Consider the following 22909-nt stretch of genomic DNA (forward strand, 5'->3'; position numbering starts at 1 on the left):
TCCTGCTTTTTGGGCTTAGATACGGTTTTGTGTTGCCTAGTGGGACCATCAAACTTCCTGCTCAGTTATCTGCCAAGAATCTTTAAGGTTAGAAGAATCTAACGTCTCACAAAGCACTGAACATTCTTTGTGTGTTTGGGTCGAATACCTGATCTTACTCCCCAGGGAATCCGGAGGGGGGGGGGGGTCTCCGTGCTTTTTAAGCTGTCCAGTTTTTAAAAAACAACAGGCTATCAATCATCCCGTGAATTTGACCCTGTGGTTTGTTCGCATGTTAGCTTGGTTTCAGTTTGGATTTTCACTTTGTACTCCTGGATTTTATCCTGAACACTCCTTTCTGCAAAGTGGTACTGAATGCTGAGTCCATCCTACACGTGGTCCAGGTTGGAATGTACCTGATCAAGGGCCTCAGTGGGGCTCTTCCTGCCTCATTCTTGCTTTATGCCATTGCTAACCTGCGGTTTTGGGGATGAATGGAAAAGAGAGATTACAAATTAAGCATATGTTGGGGGTCACCGCTATTACTTCAATATTCTCATTTTTCCAGTGAGGCTCTGCAAAGGGGACCTCGCACATGTATCCAAAGAGAGAGCTGAGTTGGGAATTCTCTTCTCCAAACAGAAAGACTGTAATCCCCCGAGTGTGTGGGAAGCAGCAGTGAGAGAAAGCCATATGATACTTGTTTGAGGCGTTAAATATTTTTGGTAACATTTAAGTAAATTGGAAACTAGTTCTTTGATAAAATATAACTTTTTTTTTTTTTTTTTGCACCACGGGTAGATTCCAAAAGGCCTGGAAACACTTATAAGAAATCACAATTGCAGTATGTCCGTGTGGGCTTAACTCAGACCGATTCATTGTAGGCTGATCAGGTAAAGAATAATGGCATAAGGGGCCTGCCTTCTTGTTGCTGAACCATCTTAGGGACCTTTGGGAAGCCCAGCCTTGCTTTTTGACCTAGTGATTAGCCCGAATTCAACAGACTCATCATATTGCTAATTTCATCTCCATTGAAAGAGAAAACAGACAGGGAAATCATTAATTATAGCTACATGTTAGTGGTAAAATGAATTGGCCTCAAACAGTTAGGTTCTGTTCACGTGAACTAATTTCCCCATGCTGGAAATCTGGTTACATTTTACATATGTATTTTTCATCTCTTGGAGAGGGTACCCCTGTACATTGTTCCAAAGGAGATGGTTTTCTGGGAAAATGTTGAGACTAAAGGTCAGGTCTGTCTCGTGTCTGCTGGTAACAGCCTTTCAGGACTGCTTTCCTTCTGCACAATGTCCCCCACCTCTCATGGCTGTGTGAACTTGCCACCTGCGAGGCTCTGTGCCGGGCTCCAGAGTTAGAGAAATAAGCAAAGAGCACCAGGGGTCAAGTGTACCTTAAAGACAGATGTAAACTGATCATGATTATACAAGTCACTGACCAGTTAAGATTGCTTTCAGCTCTGGTCAACCAAAGTTCCTGTTTGTAGTTTGTAGTGGCTGACATTGACGGGGGACAGTTTTCCTCTGGCTATGAGGTCTGGCTGTGAGCCATTGCTGGAGTTGGTCTAGTCGCTCAGCCTGGCTGGCCCCTTCATCCAAGGGGGCTGTCACACTCACGCCGTGCCCCAGGAGTCCCAGGATGGGTGCTCAGCTCCAGATGTGCTGTCTGAAACAAAAGGTAGGAAGAAACAAAGCTTTCCTTGGACCAGCTTCGCTCTAGTGGATTCCCACTCATAGCTCCTTAGCCGGGTCTCTGTCAGACAGTCAGCTCCCAGCTCTGGGGCGCCAAGGAAGGGAAGTGTGCAGTTTCTGGGTTCTGGGGTGTCACCTGCTATGGGAGCCCATCCAGAGACCTATGCCTGAGGGGCAAGAGATGGCAGTGGAGGGGATGGGCAGAGTAGGAGAAAAGTGAGCAGGAGCTCTTTGTACAGGGGACATGATAAAGACCTAATCTAAGACATCAGGGGGGGTGATAGAGAAGAAGGAATAAATTGGGGAAATTCTTCCAAAGTCAGTGGCTCTTGGTGTTCGCTCGAATGTTAGGGGGGAGGCCCAAAGAGTTGGGGGTTACTGCTAGGCAGCTGGTGGGTGGACAGTGGAGCTGTTCTTTAACCTAGAGAATGCAGGTGTCCGTCTGGGTGCTGGGTTAGAGGCAGCTGTGGTCCGTCCAGCAGGGCGGGAATGAAGGGCCGGGTTTGATGAGAGAGGTGGGGGCTTGGAGTACGTATGGACCGGGGACTTCGGGTTTGGGGGCAGGGGGTGCATGTAAGTATTATTTGAAATTTAATGGCTTGTTGGGAGTTCTGGGGTTGGAGAATGGCCCCCTCACTGCACCCTGACTGGAAATCATGTCTCTATGAATTCAGTTCTACTTTTCCTTCCATGGTGCACCATTTTCTCTGATGGTTTCCTATTTTTAGCACTTTTCCCAGAGTGAGTTCCCTTGAGTCACTGTACTTCCTCCCTTGCTGGGTTTCGTTTTCCTGGTCCACAGTCCCCAGAGAGCTATGCTGCATTTCACGTTTCTTTCCAATTAAACTCACCGTCTCAGGGGGTTTTATGATGCTCCCCAAACAGACAGCCTTCTGATTCACACGGCCAACAAATTCGTAGTAAGGGCACCCTACAGGCAAAGCAGCGCTCCTAGGCATGTAAGCAATTAACAAGACGAATAAGGGCCCTGTCTCCATTTTGGCTGGGGAGGCAGCCAGCACAAAACTGAGTAAGATGATGTTCGGAAACTGCAGTAGGATGGTGGGCGTCAGCAACTGCGAGGGGATGGAGCTGCTTCAGAGAAAGCAACCTGGGAGCCTGCTCTTGAGGTAGTGATACTGAGTCTGATACCAGAATGAGGAGGAAGCACCAGTCCTGGAAGTCTAGGGGGAATAGCACATGCAAAGGCCCTGGGGTTGGAGGTTGGACTTTCTGAAGAGTACACACAAGACTGGTGTCCCTACAGGGTAGTATGTGAGGGAGATAGTAGTGGGAAAATTTGGTCACAGAATTTAGTCAAGAGCCAAATCCTATAGAGCCTTAGAAAACATAGCAAGGAATTTAAGTTCACATTTTCTTTCTAGCACTTGCAATGAAAAGTTGTTGGAGCAATTTGATCTAATGAGTAATGGGATATAATTTTCATTATTAAAAATTACAGTGTTGTAGTGGATTGGTGGCAGCCCCCCAAGTTTGTGGCGATGTCCTAACCCCTGAACCTTATTTGGAAAAGGGTCCCTGCAGATATAATGAAGAATCTTTTTTTTCCTTCAGATTTTTGTTCATTTATTTGTCAAAAAGAGGGAGCACAAGTAGGGGGAGCGGCAGGCAGAGGGAGCAGCAGACTCCCGGCTGAGCAGGGAGCCCGATGCAGGACTCGAACCCAGGGCCCTGGGATCATGACCTGAGCCGAAGGCAGACGATTCACTGACTGAGCCACCCAGGCAGCCCTTATTAAGAATCTTGAGAGGAGATCTTCCAAATTATCCAGATGGGCCCGAGATGCGATGACGAGTGTCCTTGAATGAGACAGAAGCGGAGAAGGTGCAGAGGCGAGGTCGAGTGGAGCTGGGGGCAGAGAGCAGAGTGATGCCGCCACAAGCCAAGGAAGCCACCTTCCTTGAAGCCTGGAGCCACCAGAGGCTGGAAGAGGCAAGAAAAGACCCTCCCCTAGGGCCTTTGAAGGGAGCGCAGCCTGCCAACACCTTGATTCCAGACTTCTGGCCCCCAGAACCGTGACACACACTTGTCTGTTGTTTTAAGCCATCACACGGGTGGTGGTTGGTTAGGACAGCTGCAGGAAACCAGCACAGGTGTCTCCCAGACTTGGCGTAGGGCAGAGGGGGCAGGAGGAGTGTGTTCCTTCCAGTCAGTGGGGAGAAATCATGTGGCTTGGGTTAACGGGCATGGGAATGATTAAAACAAAAGTGCTCTGATTTAGAAAATACTTTAGAAGTAAAACCAAGAGGATTTGTTGATAGACTTGATGCTAAGGACAAGGGAAAGAGGAATTTTTAAAAATCTAGCTGGTATTTGGCCTGAAGAACTAAACAGGTAACAGTACTGAAATGAGGAAAACTAGAAGAGGGACTGGTCTGGGCTGTGGTTTTCACAGCAAGGGACAGTGGTGGGGGCAGGAGGTCCTTTGTGTGATGTAATCAAGGAATCTTTCTTGGATCTAGCAATTTTGAGATGCTTGTATCACATCCCAGATGGGATTTTGAATCGGGTTTTCGGCATGAATTTGGAGCTCAGAAAAAGGGGAAGGCAAGTACATTTGGGAGTCATTAGGGTAGATCAGTGGTTCCCAGCCTTAACTGGTGACTCTTGGGGAGTCTGGGGGGGGGAAGACAGCAGCCTGGCAGGTGCACCCCAAGAATTGTGTCCCACAGATGGCAGCCGATAGCCGACTTGCTTTAAACCCCTGGAAACACTGTGAGGAAACCCCCGACTCTCTCTGCTCAGCCCCTTGCCCATGGCCCAGGAGTGTGTGCCCTCAGAGAGCAGTTGGAGATTTCAACTCTTCTGGCTGAAGAGATGATGAGACTGTTAGAGGTTTAGAAGGCTTAGAAAGCACATTTGGCTGTACCAGAGTGTAAGCGCTATACCTCTGGGTTCTGCCTCATCTTGTTATGCTTTTATTTAGTTTTTTTTCTTTTTAAGGTTTTAGTTATTTATTTGAGAGAGCAAGCAAGCGAGGGAGAGAGAGCACAGCAGGGTGAACTGCCAAGGGGGCGGGAGAAGCAGGCTCCCCAGTGAGCAGGGAGCCCGATGCAGGGCTTGATCCCAGGACCCTGACCCAAAGGCAGACGCTTCACCGACTGAGCCACCCGGGCACCCTTGTTAGTACTGACTGTAAAAGTGGGATTTTAAGGAATAGAGACAGTCTAGGACTTCCTCAGAGGCTGTCTAGATGAAAAGCTATTAATGTCCACATTTCAAAGTCTCGACGCTTTTACTTTTTATTACAGATATTATGAAACCTGTAAAATTAGAGAATTGTGTAATGAGGACTCCCTCCACCCCCAGGCCAGCTGTCCGCATTCAATTCTGCCGTCCTGTTTCATCTGTCCCACATGCCTCCCCCACCTTTTTATTTTATCCTACCATTTTAGTCCATTTTTTCAAGGCGGTGCTGGGGTGACATGGCCCCCAAGTCTTGGTGGCTTCCAGTAACCATGTCCTTGGTGGGTGCAGGTGGCCCTGCCCCCCACCTTTACTCTGGGGCCAAGGCAGAAAGGTGGGCCTCCACCTGCGCAAGTCTGCAGAGAAAAGGGCTATTTTGAGTCACTCTCCGGGCATTTGACAGGAATTCAACCCTGCTCATACCAAGTCTGCACATTTAAATAAGGACCTGAGCTTAGGATTCCTGCCCCGGGTTTCCAATCTGCTTTTCCTGGGGCACCTTTGAAGGTAACCACTTAGAGGGGAGCCTGGGTGGCTCAGATGGTTAAGCAGCTGACTCTTGGTTTCAGCTTAGGTCCTGATGTTGGGGTTGTGAGATCGAGCCCCATGTCAGGCTGGGCATAGAGCCTGCTTGACATTCTCTCTCTCTTTCCCTCTGCTCCTCACTCCCCCGCTCATGCGCATGTGCGCGCTCGTGCTCTCTCTCTCTCTCTCTTCCTCCTCGTCTAAAATAAACAAACTGGGGCTCCTGGTTGGCTCAGTGGGTTGAAGCCTCTGCCTTTGGCTCAGGTCATGATCCCAGGGTCCTGGGATCAAGCCCCGCATCAAGCTCTCTGCTCAGCAGGGAGCCTGCTTCCCTTCCTCTCTCTCTGCCTGCCTCTCTGCCTACTTGTGATCTGTCAAATAAATAAATACAATGTTTAAAAAAAAAAAAAGACTGACTAGGAATCTCCTCTCCTCAGTCTGTCTCAGCAAGTACCTGAACAACTAGACCAGAGAGGTCATTCATTCGCCTAAGGGGTCCTAGGGGTGTTTTGCATGGGTAAGAGTGGGGGAGGTCAAGTTATGTAGACCAACTAGAGATGTCTGGATGTCGTTTGTCTGCTCTTGCTTGGAGCGAGTAGAAGATCTTTGTGCGCCCAGCAAGTGGGTACCCCTCACAACTGTGTTTAAGGCCTAGGACTCGGTCTTGTTCTGTGCTCTGCCACTTAAGGAAGGACCTGAGTATTTCATCACCTGATTTTTCAGCTGCCAGAAGGGAGATGACTGCAGCTTCAAAAACAGTGTTGCCTCTGACTCTGGCAAACCTTTCAACGAAAGACTTGCTCAAGGATCTAAAGGAGAAAGGGTTGGAATTGCCCCGAGTTTATAACCTGTTGTATAACTATTCTGTGCCTCTTTCTGGTGTAATGTGCCACCCAGTAGAGGAGTTTTGTGGGAGGGGACCTGCAGTTTTCCCTACCTTTGGTCATTGGAATCTGCTGGTGTCTCCCCATGAAAATGGGACTGTGGTAAACGGCCACCATATTGGATCAGTTTACACTGGAGGGAATGAGAACCTGAAAGGGAGTCTAGATCTTTCTCTGGGGTCATTAGTAGACCCTCCAGTTGCGGAGTGGCCACAAAGTTCCTATATCCGATTGGCCCCTAAGTGCTGTTGTTAGGTCTCCGGTCACTCTCAGGAACTGCTTAAACCGTCGGTGTGAAAGAAGTGACCTTGAAGCATGTGAGAAGAATTAACATGTGTGCAGAGAACAGAGATGAGAGTGCAGACAGTTTTTAACCAGCGTGCCTAGAAAGAGTGTGACCCACTGGAAAGAACAGACTTACTGTCGAGATGATTCCATTAGCGATGTCTTTTGGCATCAAAGGAGGAGTTCGCCCTCCCCGTACTTCGGTCGTACCAGCGTCTGTGCTAATTGCTTCATATGGGTTATTTTATGTAAACCTCGTTGACCCCTCCGTGAGGGTAGGAAGTATGACCCATATGTGATAGATGAGGAAAATATAGATACAAAGTTTCCCGGGGCCTCACAGCGAGTAGGGAGCAAAGCCAGGGCTCAGTCTAGGAAATCGGATTCCTCCTGTTCCCGAAGCTCTGCTGAGTTTACACGTGTGGCCTTTGTTTGCACCTTCCTCCCAGTGTTCTCAGAGCTCAAGCCTCAGAGTCTTTACGTTCTGATGGAAAAAGGAAAAAAAAAAAATTGGCTATATTTCAGGAACCTCTCCCTAAAAAAAATGTGGAGATTTTCCCATCAAGCCAGCCTGTGCTTTCCTCCCAGAGCCCCTAGAACCCTTGGAACATCACTGTTTTGAGACCCTATAAAGAGAGGCATGGAAACGTGGTTGGATTCAGCAGATGTCTAGGTGTCCCCCACCCCTTTTCACCAGGTGACAGTGGGGGACCACTGTGGCTTCTACTAATCTGAAGTCAAGCTTTGGGCCAGGCAAGATCTCCATTGATGATACGCAGGGTTGGGAGGTAGAAATTCAGCGTCAAGTAAATGGTGTGTCGTCGTCTTGTCATCCAGCATTTTCTCTATTACCTTTTGAGCCTGTCTTCCAGAGGGCAAGGTGCCCAACTGTTCCCAGGGCAAAAGAAATTGAAATCCTGAGCTGTCTGCCCAGCATCCGTGCGACAGCATGAAGCTTAAAAGCCTGTTCTGAAAGTGCATCCCTGGCAGGCCTTTCCAATAGGATCTCTTTTAAAACCCATGGTCGTCGTGGCTGTGGGATGATTATGTCAAACCTGAAGGCAAACCTGAGCAAAGTGGCAGGTGGAGGAAAAACCACTTCAGTTAATAGATCGGGAAGCCTTGTCTGAAATATTGGGGCTCTAGGAAAAACTCAACCCATTGTTCTGTTGCTTTCTTCAGCTTCGCTTGGTTGTCCTGCTGCCAGAATTCCTAAGAAATGGCCAGGAGTGGGTGGGAGGGGAAATAAAATTAAATAATGAAAAACACAGACTAGAATCTGACGGGTGCCTCTCCGGCTGTGCCATTTTCCGCAGCGATCAGACTTTGAGTCTGTTTTCACTGTCCCTGCAGGTGTCCCAGCGGTGAAACAGTGGGTCCGTGGGTAACAGACAGGCAGGCGGGAGTGTGTACCCGTGCCCGTCTGCCGACCCCTCCGCAGGGGGCGCCGAGGGACTGCAGTCCGGGGCGCGCATGCCCAGTAGCAGCTGCTATGGGAACCCCGGGCCCGTCCACGGCGTTGTCGCCTCTGCAGCAGGGGCTCGTGTCTGCGGGAGGAGACGGGGCCTGCGGTCACTACGAGGATGGATCAGCCCCCTGACTTCTGTAATCGGGACCGGAAAATCAGAAATGATTTCACTTAGGTGAAATTTCGAAAGTGGAAAGAAATCTTGGGAATAACCTCAAGGCAAAGGCAGCCGTGAATCAAGAAAACGGGAGGGTCAGGTCCAGCAGGGCTCGGGACAAGTCAGTGCTCTGTCGCCGTAGCCTGGCTCTGGCCTGGAGCCACTAGGTCACCAGGGCTGGGGAGTTTCTGGAGGTCCCAGCGTAAGGTAGCCAAGCGCTGCCATCATTGTCCTAGGTCTCATCTTCTTAGAAGGTTCCTTTCCTTGGAAACCTCCAGGGATTTCTCCAGCTTTTATTCCCCAGGTACCTGGGGAATCGGCCGCCGCCCCATTTCTGTTCTCCCTTGTTCCTCCTCGACACAGCCGCTGGGCCCCGACTGAAAAGATCGGTAAACACAGGGTTCATCTCTGCCTCCCTTGCCTGCTTGAACTTTGCTAAACTAATGACAGTCTCCTTTCCTGTAAGAGGCGAACTTGCCTGCCGATCTCCGAGGGCTGCCCCTGTCCACCGCCTGGGGCCTCACCCACCAGCCGTCCTCCTTTTCTCTCTGGAACACTGTTCAGGTCTTCAGGCGAAGCCAGAGCTGACAAGTAACGAACACCCGGAGAGACGGTAAAGGTTCTAGGAGTTCAGAGTATCGAAGGAGTAGTTATTCACGGGCCATGTGCTGTGCCCCTCCTGGAATGCTGGCAGGCATATCTCCCCGCACCTGTACCCTGTCCACTGGACTCTTCCTGGGGTGCTTATTACAACAGACCCTGGAGGCTCACTGTTGCTTCTGCACATGCCCGCCCGGAACCAGCCTCCTGCTTTATTATGTCTTTTTATTTTGACGCTTTGACCTCTTGGAGCCTTGTTGCTCCTGAAGGAACCCACCTTCCCAGGGTCAACCATTCCTAGAGAAATCAGGGCTTACCTATGAGCCCACCTTCCAGATACAACCCGACCAACCCAGAGCGCACACCCCCAAGCTCCTCCTTTATCGGCCTCTTACCCTCCGAGCTACTGTCCCACTGCCTTGGTGACCCCAAGGCCAGATGCTGGACAATGAGGGACAACATCTGTGCCCCAAGCTGAAACTTCTCACATCCTGCCTTGCCTGTTCCTTCCCGTAGGAACCACAAGAAATGCAACTGCTTGGAATTCTGGGAAAGCTGTACTAAAAAGGTGACATAATTTGGTTATAGCCTCCTATTGGGTAGTGGGTCATGAGCTCCCTTTTCCTGCCTCTGGGAACCTAACCAAGACCGTAAGTCACAGTGCTCAACAGATGGTATAGTTGGACAAGCCGGCAGGGGTAGGTGGGGATGATTACCTGCTTTTTTCCATAGGGAACATGTATAATTATGACAATTAGCAAAAAACGCCCTTGGCTGACGATTTCCTGTCTACTACTGTGACATAGAGTATCTTCCTGCCAATGTTCCAGATGAAAACTGAACGATGTGGTTAGGCTCTCGCAGGAAGACAAGGTGGGTGGGCAGCTGGGCTGTGCTGCTGGTGCTGGCCTGATCAGGAGTGGCAGAAAGGAGGGTGGGTAGTTGGAAAATAGTGCACTCCTTTCCCTCCTCATTTCAGTTTGGTGAAGCAGGGCTTCATGGGGGTCTTGGCTGGCAAGAATTACTCAGAGAGGCTAGTGTGAGAGAGGACATTGCAGGGATATATGTCCTTAAAAATGACAGAGAGGGGCGTCGGGTGGCACAGTCAGTTAAGCATCCAGCTCTTGGTTTTGGCTCAGGTCGTGATCTTGGGGTGGTGAGATCAAGCCCCGTGTTGGGCTCTACGCTCAATGCAGAGTCTGCTTGGGTTTCTCTCTCTCCCTCTCCATCTGCCCCCTTCTCATGCTCACTCTCTCTCCCTCTCAAATAAATAAATAAATAAATTTTTAAAAACTATGAGAGTAAATTGTAAACAATGGAGAGACAGTATTATTTATCGGGACATAGAATGAAAAAGTACATGTTTCAGAGTTGCAGGAAATGGATAATGCTTCAGAAAGAAAGCGTCCATAATAGGAGTTCCTAAGTTGGCCGGACTCCTCACCTAAAGTTTAAAATGAGAAAAATGAAATATTTTTGGTTGAGTACTTCAGCATAGCCAGCAACAGGTAGAATACACCGAAAAACTGCCTATTGAGTCAGAATCATAGGAACAAAAGGACTTGTTCGTATGTGAAAGATTCTATGTCGACTCTAGAAGGCCCAAGAGAAAAAATATGGTGGTGTTCCCAGCACTATTAGCGAAAACCATACCCACATAAAAGTGGGCCCAGGTGATAGGTGGGTAGGAAAGGCGGCAGGACAGAGGGTTAGTCTGTATACTGCATGCTTGTGCCAGAAAGTAAGCACCGTTGTGCCAATACCACCTAGGAGCTGGGTGTTTGGACTCCTGGGGATGGCCTCTGCTGGGAGCTGGTGGTTTACTCACTTTCCTAAACTACTTCCGTTATAAGCAAAGTGAGAGAAGCTGGACGTTCCACGTCCTGTCCATGACCCTGATGGAAGGGATGAACAGAGTTCACCCACGTGCGAGTCTTTGCAAAGTGTTGCAGTAAAACACTTTGTGTGTGGGGTGTCTGGAAGGTAACCACGTACTGAATCCTTGGAACAAAAATTTATTGCAAACAAAAGACACAATGACAGTAGCAAAGTCGGCATGACCAGAAGACTCTTCATTACCAGACAGTGCATTTGTGGCCCTCCTGTGTGTTGGATGGCACCGTGGTTGGAGAGCCAGGAGAGCCTCACAGTAGAGGAGGACAGGATTTCCTCCCCATCAGGGGCTCACGGCTCAGTGGGAGAGAGATAAATAATAAGCGGAAGCCCAGGATTGCAAATTGCACTCTATTTTACAGGAGAGGAAACATTGTAATTTATTTCAATATCTCTACTGGCCTTAGTCTTCAGAGGTTGAGATTCTGTCCTAGATGGTTTTTTTAAAGCAGGTATCAAGCGAGCTGACCGGGAAGTGTCTCTGTTATACTAGATCATTCTAAATAATCTAAATAAATGACAGTATATGTTATATGGGCGGGATCACAACCAGAGGCGTAACAACCAACTGTCCCTCTCTCAGAAACATGTGTGGGAAGAAGTTGCCCGTCGGTGACTTGCTCTAATTACCTGAGTAGGAGCCCACAAAGGTTTTCTGTCTTGGACTTTGTTCATGAGGAATTAAATACCAGAAAAACCGGAAGGCCCAGGTTCCGCAAAAAACACCAGCTATGTAAGGTTTACTACTCTTGCAACATTCTTGGTGGTTTGTAATGGATTTTAATAGAAGGTTTTAAAATAGGAGCTTTACTTTGTGATTCGTCTGGGAGTTCAACTGACTGCACTTGAGTAAATTATTCACCACTTCATTAAAATTCAGCAGCACTGAAGGTTTCCGTCTCATGCACTCAGGGTTGTCCGTTGCAAAAGAAATGCTGGGCGCTCTGCGCAGGGGCTAGTTTTCCCAGTCTGGCCTGCACCGGAAGTATAGGTAATACCAATGGAGTGTAAATTTAACACTTTTATCTTCCATTAACCAAAATTATCTATGTAACCTCAGGAGAAGAAACAGGCTTTCAGTGAGTCATCTACATGTTGGTGATTTTAAATCTCTTAGCGGGAACATATTACTGGCTTTATGCATTTTGATAATGCATTACTGCAAAGAGGGGGAATTTGACTTCTTTGCTAGTTTGAATGCCTTTTGTTTCTTTTTGTTGTCTCATTGCTGAGGCTAGGACTTCTAGTACTATGTTGAACAATAGTGGAGAGAGTGGACATCCCTGTTGTATTCCTGATCTTAAGGGGAGAGCTCTTAGCCTTTCCCCAATGAGAATGATATTCGCTGTGGGCTTTTTGTAGATGGTTTTTATGATATTGAGGAATGTTCCCTCTATCCCTATACTCTGAAGGGTTTCAATCAGAAACGGATGTTGTATTTTGTCAAAAGTTTTGTGCATCAGTTGAGAGGATCATACGGTTCTTGTCTTTTATTGATGCGCTCTACCCGTGGATTGACTTGTGAATATTGAACCATCCTTGCATCTCAGACATAAAACCCACTAGTCGTGGTGAATAATCCTTTTAATGTCCTGTAGGATCCTAGTAGCTAGGATCTTGTGGAGTATTTTGGCACCCATGTTCATCGGGGCTATTGGTTGAATACCCAACATTTGCATTGACATGGATGGAACTGGAGGGGATTATGTTAAGTGATGTAAGTCAAGCGGAGAAAGACAATTATCTTACAGTCTCACTCCTTTGTGGAACATAAGCAATAGCACAGAGGACCACAGCGGGAGGGAGGGAAATCCAAAGGGGGAGAAATCGGAGAGGGAGATGAACCATGAGAAACTGTGGACCCCGAGAAACAGTCTGGGAGTTTCAGGGAGGAGAGGGTTGGGGAGGGTGGCAGGGTGTTGGGTATGGAGGAAGGCATGTACTGTGATGAGCCCTGGATGTTATACTTAAATAATGAATCACTGGACACCGCATCCATTAGTACACTAATTATGTACTATACAGTGACTACCTGAACATAATAACAAAATAAAAAAAAATTTAAAAAGACATTACTGCAGGGGACAGGCTTAGAGCCTCGTCATGATTATCTGCATTGCTCAGAGATAAGATTTTAGTCCATGAAGAGTCAGTTGGCACTCTAATGGAAAGAGCTGTTGTCATTTGAGAGTAGAAATTACATCCTAAAATATTTTAAAACTGGACCTTTGTTTACTTTTTTTTCCTAGTAGAACTGAAATCATGTCATTTATTGGAACAGATGGCACAGAAGAGGTGGGCCGCCAGGAAATTGGTGTGTTCTACTTTTAGAAAAAAAATATATATATATACAAAAAAGCAGTACAAAAAAGCATAATGAAGTTATGGACTTAGGGCTTTTGCCGAATCTGGCTGATTCAACTCCTTTCCAAAATTCCCGCCTCGGTGGAAGGCCTCCCTGGCTTCCCTGCTTGAGTTCTATGGTCTCCTAGTACTTTGACACCAACTTCGTGATCGCTTTCCAGTGGCTTCGTCACGGTCAAGGGCAATGTCCTTTCCAGAGATCTCTGACCCCGAGAACATCCCTTCTGATGTTTCGCCTCTCCCCTGGCTCTTGCTACGTGGCTGCTTTACTTGGGCCTCGTGGTCATGAGCTGCATTTCTCCTGCTTCCTTCTCTGGTGGGAACAGCATTGGCCCCGCCGTCCCCATGCTTCCTGTTCTCCCCGTGCTCCTTGCCTTGCCCACTTCCCCGGCAACCGTGCCCAGAGCCCAGCACGGTACGGCGGGAGCCGCTGGGTGGGCGCGGCTGCTCAAAACAACCATTCTGAACCCCTTTCAAGAATCTAAGATTCCAGGATCTCATCCCGGAAAGAGGCACATGGGGCTGTGTGTGCTGCAGACAATCGCAGCAGGTTTCTGGGACTCTGGAGCACATTCATCAGCCGAGGGCCTCCCTGGCCAGCAGATAACCCCCGACTGTTGTGTGGACACTGTGCCTGGGAATCCCTGGGGAGGCTTTCCCTGACCACCCGTCCCTGGGCCCTACCCCACAAACAGCCATAAAACCGAGAAAATGGGGATCCACGGCGGAAGGGTTTTCAGAGTTGTTTATTTTTAAGGAGGCTATGCTGGAAAAATCTGGTTTAGAAATCATGTTTTAATCCTAATCACATATGTGAGGCTTCTTCAGGATCCAGCTTCTCTCTCTCTCTCTTTCTCTCTCTCTCTCTCTCACACACACACACACAAAGGCATTTTGTTGCCTTCTTCCTAAACTGACTTATTCAGGCGTGTTAGGCCTTTTGGGGTGAAGTGCTCGTGAAATTTTAAACGTGGTTCTCCGAGCTGCAGCCGCCTGGCTTCTCTCTTGCTGGCTCTTGTTGGATGAAGCCTGGGAAATGGCTTAATTTGGGGATGATTCAGACCTGGTGGAAAGTCAGACAGGCGTACATCCGGATCATGGGGGCCTAACGTGTTTTTTAAATGTTTGTTTGGGGGAACGTACGACATCTTGCAGCCTTTGGAAATGACAAGGGGGGGAAGTTACAGTTTCTGAATATGCTGTTAGCCACATAGCTGAGCAAGTACAAGAAAGGCTCGGTCCCGTGGCTTGGTGTGCCTTAATCTTCGTTTTCCTTTGGTGAGGTCTGTGGCTTCCTGGCGTCTCCTTCAGATGCCCACTGTCCAGCCGCCCTCGTTAGAACATTGCATGAGCAGTTTGTGGTGGAGGCAGGTGTAGACTGGTGTTTGGTACGAACGAGGGTCCCGGGGGGCAGGGGGCGGGGGGGCATGAGGGCGTGAGGGCAAGGGGGCATCAGCCTGGGGGAGGAGGCCTGTCCTCTGATGCGTTTGCCTGGCTGGTCTCAGACAGTGTTTCTGTTTCAGCCTGACAGTGGGTTCAAAACCAGGCTCGGATGTGAGGGGAAGAGCTGGTCCGATTTTGCCAAGGGCAGTGACATCCTTTGTGCAGTGTTCCCGTTGAGACTTTAGAGTATCAGACCCGAGCTCCGACTCTTTGCCTTGGTTTGAAGGGGTCGGGGTGGACAGCAGGCAGGCAGGAGTTGACAGAGGTGTACTCTGCTCCCACTTCCTCCTCACCTCAGTTTACCTCCTCCCCATGCAGGTTATGGCCACACCGTGCCCCTGTCGGACGGAGGAAAGGCCTTCTGCATCATCTACTCGGTCATCGGCATTCCGTTCACCCTCCTGTTCCTGACGGCGGTGGTCCAGCGTGTCACCATCCACGTCACCCGCAGGCCTGTCCTCTACTTCCACGTCCGCTGGGGTTTCTCCAAGCAGGTGGTGGCCATCGTCCACGCCGTCCTCCTCGGCTTTGTCACCGTGTCCTGCTTCTTCTTCATCCCGGCGGCTGTGTTCTCCATCTTAGAGGACGACTGGAACTTCCTCGAGTCCTTTTATTTTTGTTTCATTTCCCTGAGCACCATCGGCCTAGGGGACTACGTCCCTGGAGAAGGCTACAATCAGAAGTTCAGAGAGCTCTATAAGATTGGGATCACATGTGAGTATCGGGGACCCCGGACCCCATCCCCTTTGGCCTCTACTTGCTGCTCCTTGCCCCACCTCACCTTCCAATGAATAGTGTCATTCGTAAAAGCCCTGACTGATAAATTGTCAAGCTCTTTGTGCAAAACTCTTACTGCTGAGTCTTATTTTTTCCAGGTACCTTAGAACTGCTGATCGATTTCCTACTAACGACTAATGCTATAACTGATCAATTTCTTACCAATAACGTAATAGGCATTGTAAATTAGTGTAAAAATGCACCGCCTAGAATATACCGGATTGCCAGCTTTTAATTAAAAAAATTTTCCTGCTTTTATTAAATATTTTAAGTTCCAGAAAACTAGGGCTAGGATATAGCACATTTTCATGTGTTCCTATTAATCATGTCTTCAGTTTGCCAAGAAAATCATAAAAGAGTTGCGTATTTCATTTGTCCATCTGGTTCTTTTTCAAAGAAGTTAGAATATATGTGAACAATTTTCAGAATTTTGGATGTGTAAAGTAGGCATTCAAATTCAGATGGCCAGTAGTTTATCATTTTTAAACATTTTTTTAAAATTGGATGTCGGTATTGAGAGCTTAGAAACCTGTTTTCAAGAAACTCTTCATTTTTGCATAAAAATACACACACAGTCTTCCTTTCTGCCGTCTCAAGAACTTTTCAAGATTCGGCTCATGTCACGTTTCTGAGGAGATCACAGGAGGGACTCAGGCAGTCAGATGCTGTGTCCTGGCCCTGTCTTGTCGTCATAACCTGACAACATACTTAGTTGAATTATGTATATATATATATATATTTTTTTTTAAGATTTTATTTATTTATTTGACAGAGAGAGATCACAAGTAGATGGAGAGGCAGGCAGAGAGAGAGATAGAGGGAAGCAGGCTCCCTGCTGAGTAGAGAGCCCGATTCGGGACTCGATTCCAGGCCCTGAGATCATGACCTGAGCTGAAGGCAGTGGCTTAACCCATTGAGCCACCCAGGTGCCCTGAATTATGTATATTTTAACACCTACATTAAACCAGGGGCTCACCCAGGATAGAGACCCCAGTCATGAACCCCAGTGAACAGTGCCCAGCTAACACACAAGTTCCAGAAATGCTTACCAAAAATAGTTACAAGCACGAGCTTCAGTTTCCTGTAGTTACCATAATTCTTTGTACTGTCCCCCGCATATTTGAGCACTGGCTCTACAGAGAACTAACGAGGCCTCTGTTGTTGACTGTTCCAGCTGCCTCCTGTTGGGTGACATTATAAACAACACCATAGTAAATATTTGTATATGTTTATATTTTTTCTACTTGGATATCTATCCAAGAAGTAGGATTCCTGGCCCAAAGTGAATATCCCTTTCTTGGGACTCACAGAACATGCCGATCCTGCCCTTTGCAAACGGCGTTCCAGGCCTACACTCTCAGCATAGCGATCTGAGCACAGCGGTTTCGGCCCTCCTGGTTGGTGGGCCAGCAGCCTGCGGGCTGTTTTTGTGGCAGATTTAGTAGCTCCGATAAACGTTAGCTCAGCCTTTTTTTCATGTGGTAGGTAAACTATTACCTCCTTATTTTAAGGTACTATTTTTAGGACTTGGAGAAGTTGAATGCTTCTGCGATTACATTTGCTAGGGCTGCTTGTCTCTTGTGTTCACTGTTGTCTCATAAATTCTGCCCAACTGTCGAACTCCCTCAATTTTTTGTATAATGCTAAATCCTTACTGATCATCTTAACACTTGTTACTGTGTGAACCAGCTTGTTACAGGCGGTCTACGTAGCATATGTGCTGAACAGAGCAAATGAATATTTCAAAAGTGTATTAGATTATGAATAGGATAAAATCCTACCGCTTTTGCCTGAAACCCCTGTGGAATATTTTTGTCCGTGTTCAAGGGCTTGACTAAACACTGGATAAAGGAAAAGGAAGGGAATTGTCAACTCGTCCGACAACGTCATTGCTATTTCTTATTTTTAAGATTTATTTATTTATCTTAGCGCATGCACCCTTGCACAAGCCAGGGTGGGAGAGGGAGAGAGAGAATCCCAAGCAGACCCCCCACCAAGCAGGGAGCTGATGTGGGGCTCCATCCCAGGACCCTGAGATCATGATCTGAGCCAAAATCAAGAGTCCGACGCTCAACTGCCCGAGCCACCCAGCATCCCTGTTATTGCTCTTACAAAAATACACCATGTTTATCATGAAAACTTAATAGCCAGGCTCTCAGGATGCTAGAGCCGTGTCTCTCTGCATTCTTGAAACAATCAACCTCTTTGTTCCTATTATGCTGCTCATTCTAGCCGGTTCACTTGTTTTCTGAAAATCCTCTGCAGGCGTTTTACCACGGGGCCATGAAATTGGGATTTTTGTTATTTTTAGTTTTCATTTTCACTTCCCTGTCCTTTCCATGATGAATTTTTTATTTCCTAGAAACTGATTTTAAATGTGTTGGAACTCACTCAGAGTCACCACTGTCCCATCACTGAATTCAAGGAACAGCACATGGCCTGAATCCACAGGTTATCTTCTATTTTGGAGTAAGAAGCTGGTGGATCCCGGTCGGGTGCGAATCGCCACACGAAGACCAGTTTCATGTCCGCGTCCATTCTCAGAGGGATTCTTATCTAGCTTCAGCTATAATTTCTACTGCAATACTTGTTACTCCTTAGTGGAAAAACTGATGAAAGTCTTGAATCCTTAAGAAGGTGGCAAGCTCTGCTCCCAGCACTCATGACAATCAAAACCCTTTGGGACATGTCACTGACTTTTTTTTTTTTTTAAGATATTATTTATTTTTTTGAGATAGAGGATGTGAGAGAGTGAGCATGAACTGGGGAGGCAGAGGGAAAGGGAGAAGCAGCTTCCCTGCTGAGCAGAGAGCCTAATGCAGGACTCGATCCCAGGACCCTGGGATCATGACCTGAGCTGAAGGCAGATGCTTAATGACTGAGCCACCCAGGTGCCCCTGACATGTCACTGGCTTTTTGAGAGCCGCTGGTCATGAAGCAGAGGTGGAGAGCCTCTGCAGGTCACTCTTGGGGTGTGGGTGAGTACAGGATGGTATTTCTCCTTACGATGCCACGTCAGCTCCAAGTTTTTCTTCTTTTCTCAGAAATTACACCCTGATTCGGAATAATCCCAAGTTTATAGAATGTTAAGTCATTCTTCATTTTTCTCTGGGTGGTCCCTCTTGGAGCCACGGACCTAAGAACATTCCTAGCTATTCAGAAAGTGGCGGGGAATTAGTTCAACAGCACACTGTCTCTGTCACCACTGAAGTCATCTGTGACTCGGTCCCACTGAGACGCTGTCTTTCTTCTCACCCAGGTTACCTCCTCCTTGGCCTCATTGCCATGTTGGTAGTTCTGGAAACCTTCTGTGAGCTCCACGAGCTGAAAAAGTTCAGAAAAATGTTCTACGTGAAGAAAGACAAGGACGAGGATCGGGTCCACATCATAGAGCACGACCAGCTGTCCTTCTCCTCCATTGCCGACCAGGCTGCCGGCCCAAAGGAGGATCGGAAGCAGAACGAGCCTTTTGTGGGCCCACAGTCCTCCACCCACCCCGATGGCTCCGCGGGCAACTGAGGGCTTTGCTGCCTTGTCCCGGTGGCACCACAGCCGGGGCAGGGAGAAAGAGCCTTTGTCTCATTGATTTGTATGAGAATGTAGAGGCCAAGATGATCTTTTAACAAATATCTACTGTTTGAAATATTTACAAAAAACAAAATCAAAACACCACAAAAAAACGACATAATGGAACAAAGCAAGCTTTTACTCTGGAGGAGTGATCTCTGAGGAAACAGGATACGTACCTATAATTCACATGTGACAAAATTACCTAGACTTTACGAATAGGTAAGGATACATGAAGAAGGGTGCTGCTGTGGGTAGAAGCTGATTTTATATTTTTGATCGGGGACTTTGGGATTTGTGTTTAAATCATTTTAGCTAAAGGCTAAATAGCAACATTTATATTTAAGAGGAAAAAAAAAAGAAGTATAGAGATGTGTTTTATAAATAAGTTTATGTGTACCTGTTTGCATGTGCCCATCCCAAATCATTATTTTTGTAGAATCTAACTTAAACCTACTATTTATAATGATTAGACAACCGTTAACTGTGTACATACAAGTATAAACCTGTTTGTATCTTGTACATACGGTTTAGCCACCGGGTCCCAGCATCCTTCTTAACCCAAGATTGTAGATATTTTTCCTTTTGATTTCTCTTTGTACTCAAAAATCCAGTCGCTGCAATAAAATAAGGGAACAATACACTTGAGAGTGAGTTACTCTAGGATTCTGCTACAAAAAATGTTTCCACCCTTTGTAAGAGTACGATAATCTATGTCTCACATGTTCGTAAGCCTTTCTCCGGAGGGGAACCGCTCACGAAGAATACGGTTTGTAAAAGAAGTTACTTTGTTTTGAAAGTGCGCTGTGATTTGTAGTCACCTGGTCTGCACAGCCCAGGACGTGAACGTAGGCACCCGGAACGAACAGATTCTGTCAAATTAATCGGAGAGTTTTTACATTTACAAGCTGAAATCAATAAAAGTCATAGCTGGTCGCAATCCTATGTTTTACTGTATCAAGGAAAGCCTTCCTCTGTGTACACACGAAGTTTGTACTCCTTTACAGAAGCTGTTCAGGCAGCATTTAAATGGTGCGCACAGGACACTGTTAAGAGTGTTCAAAGATAAAATGAAAAAGACCCCGTGAGATCACTGAGCCTTGGGGAGATCGCTCAGAAATACCTCCGTGACGTGCCACCCTGGGCACACTGTTACCAGCCTGGTGCTGCTGGTTGCTGGCCTGTCTTTATTGTAGGAGAGCCCGTCTGGCCTCCGAGCAACACAGCCTTAAGAAGGAAGTACCTCGGCTCCAGAGCCCCCATGCTGCCCCAGCTCCCCCAGAATGCCATCAGTAGACCCCTCTTCCCAGTGTTGGAGTCCATATGTGTTTTCTTGCTCTGGATCTGGGTGACATTGCCCCGTGAACACATTTCCGTGTGTGTCCCATGCTGACCGTCTCCACAGTGGGGACTGCTCTTAGGTGGGGGGTGGTGATGGGGTAAGGAATGGACTAGAGACTCTTTTTTTTTTTTTTAAAGATTTTTTATTTATTTATCAGAGAGAGAGATGGGGAGAGAGCGAGCACAGGCAGAGAGAATGGCAGGCAGAGGCAGAGGGAGAAGCAGGCTCCCTGCTGAGCAAGGAGCCCGATGTGGGACTCGATCCCAGGACACTGGGATCATGACCTGAGCCGAAGGCAGCTGCTTAACCAACTGAGGCACTCAGGCGTCCCTGGACTAGAGACTCTTTAGCAGGAGGGACATGCATCAAGTACACGACAGGGTCTGGAAAGTTCAAAGTGACCACAGCGCAGGGTGTCGCAGGATAAAGACCACAGAAGCCGTGGGTTTTACACGGGGAGAGTGTGTCTTTATGTTCCGCGCAGGAACAGAACGGATGTGCGCGACTAATCGGAGAGGGGGGGCGCAAAACACAGAAGGAGAAAGAGCAGAAAGGGAAGATTCTGAATCAGGAGGTCATCAAGTCCTGCAAGGGTCAAGTTAATTTTCAAAGCATAACTTTATGAATCTGCAGAGAAGGCACTAACCCTTCATGCCCTTCCAGTTTGCCTTAGTGGTTTCGAATGGGAAGGGGGGGACACGCAAAAATGGGAGCAACTTTTGCCTCCCGCGTCCTGGGGGATGGGAAATGTAAGGCTGAGTATCTTCCCTGTGCTCTGCTTTTCATCCTTGGCCGTTGGGCAGATGCTGCTCTGTGGTCCTGAGGGGGAGAGCCAGCTGTCAGTCAGAGAACAGAAGCAGAGAAGTAGAACCTGCTGGGTGGGGCAGGAGGAGCCCAGGGCAGCAGGGAAATGACCTTGGAACCTTCTAGCTGAAGGTGAGCGAGGATGAAGCTGGCAGTGGGGGTAAGACTAGCAGGGAGATTTGGAGTCATGTGTCAAGGATAAGCACAAGGATCCAACTCTTGGGCAAGGGTGTTCTAGATTGAGTTCTTTTTTTAGGATTTTGTTTTCCTTTTTAAATATTTTATTTATTTATTTGAAAAAGAGTGCACAAGGAGGCAGAGAGGCAGGCAGAGAGAGAAGGGGAAGCTGGCTCCCCGCTGAGCAGAGAGTCCAGCGTGGGGCTCGATCCCAGGACCCTGGGATCATGCCCTGAGCCGAAGTCAAAGACTCTAACCCTCTGAACCATGCAAGTGCCCTTCTAGATTCAGTTCTTAAGAATCCTTACCAAATGCCTTCAGAGAAGCAGCAGAAAGCTTTTTCTTTCAAGGAGAAGACCCCCGTGTGTGACTTTAAAGTCACATGCGCCCAGCAGGCATCTGGATTTGGGAGCAGCAGGTAGACCCAGTGTGAGCAGGGACCAGTGTTGACGGAGGATGAGTTCTCCATCTCCCAGAGGTCCAAGGCAGTGGAGCGCAAGGGCTGGGAGCAGTCTCCAGAAGAAGCTAAAACAGGAAGTAGAGCAGATGAAGTTGGGCCCAGAGGACTCCGTTTATGAGGCTGGTCTCTGCAGGAATCATCCCCCCAAGGGATTTAAAAGGTGATTTGTTCAAAAGCCAAAGAGGGCGATGAGTGGCTGGGAGAAGGGGATGTTTTCTGAACAGATGGTATGGTGTGACTTAAGGCAAAAACGGGAATGATTCGATCAGTAAGACGGGGAGTTGCTTCTCTTACCTGAAAAACAGTTGTGCCCACACTGTACAGCCTTCTGGAAGCCTTTCGGAAGGTGAACAGGGAGATGTTTACAAATTTGGCAAAATGCTGAAATAGTCAATGCAAAGCTTTTTTAACCCTTTAAAATTACCAGTAGTACCTCTTAAAAGCAGCAGGTATTTGCTTAAGAGTTCATTTTAAGTTGGCACAAGCTTGACCTGGAAGGGACCCGAGGATTCTGTCTCTCACTCAGAAGGCCGTGAGCAGAGCTTCCTGACCGACTGAAAACCGCCTTACAGGGCTGAACCGGAAATCACACAGAACTTACCATGCATTTGACTCCCCTGGTACCATTTTCCATCTGTCTCTTCACACACACAGAATTTTCCCTGTAGTGGTGTATTATTTTCCGAGAGTTCTACTTGTTGGAAATTTGGTCCATCCAAGCCTTTGGTGTGAAGGCAAAACAGGAAATGGTTTGCTGACGACAATTTTCCAAACATCTCACTTATCTAATAGGAGCTGTTGGGCAAACTCAGCTTTTGAAAACACAGTAAGGAGCCCAGAAGTAGGTAAAAAACATTTTTACGTATGTTTGCAGCCTCGGGTGAAGCACATGTAGGAGGAAATGAGCCCCTCCTCGCTTCCCTCGCTCAGCTTTGCACACGGTTCTAGTAAAATGCTCTCGTTTGCACACGGTTCTAGTAAAATGCTCTCGTTTCCACCCCACTGACAAAGGGGAGCGCTTCCACCCAGTTCTCAAATTTTGAGTGAGCGCCCTTCTCAAAGTTTTTAGGTGGCAAGATATTAAAAGGCATGGTGCACATTGGCGGAACCCGCTGTGCAATCATCAGGCAGACCCAAGTCAGCACCAGATCTCCGTCCCTTAAAAGCATCCACGGATCATGCACCGTCCACCTTGGCCTCCTGGGCCACTCAGAGTCTGGGGACAGTTTGCTGCCAGACCACCCTTTTGCATACTTAAAAAAAAAATG

At 47.7% G+C, this 22909-nt stretch overlaps 1 protein-coding gene across 1 annotated transcript in view; it reads left to right on the top strand.

Moving 5' to 3' along the window:
* KCNK1 (potassium two pore domain channel subfamily K member 1) overlaps positions 1 to 19798 on the top strand; it is a 42724-nt gene extending 22926 nt beyond the window's left edge. Inside the window, exons 2-3 of the mRNA XM_045087261.1 lie at positions 14833 to 15228; positions 18551 to 19798. Of these exons, the coding sequence (XP_044943196.1) occupies positions 14833 to 15228; positions 18551 to 18810 (656 nt within the window). The 3' untranslated portion in view covers positions 18811 to 19798. The remainder of the gene's footprint in view (positions 1 to 14832; positions 15229 to 18550) is intronic.
* The last annotated feature ends 3111 nt before the right edge of the window (positions 19799 to 22909 follow it).

The sequence above is a fragment of the Mustela putorius genome, unplaced genomic scaffold (assembly GCF_011764305.1).
Source record: "Mustela putorius furo isolate JIRA1106 unplaced genomic scaffold, ASM1176430v1.1 tig00001075_pilon_pilon_pilon, whole genome shotgun sequence".
Taxonomy (NCBI): domain Eukaryota; kingdom Metazoa; phylum Chordata; class Mammalia; order Carnivora; family Mustelidae; genus Mustela; species Mustela putorius.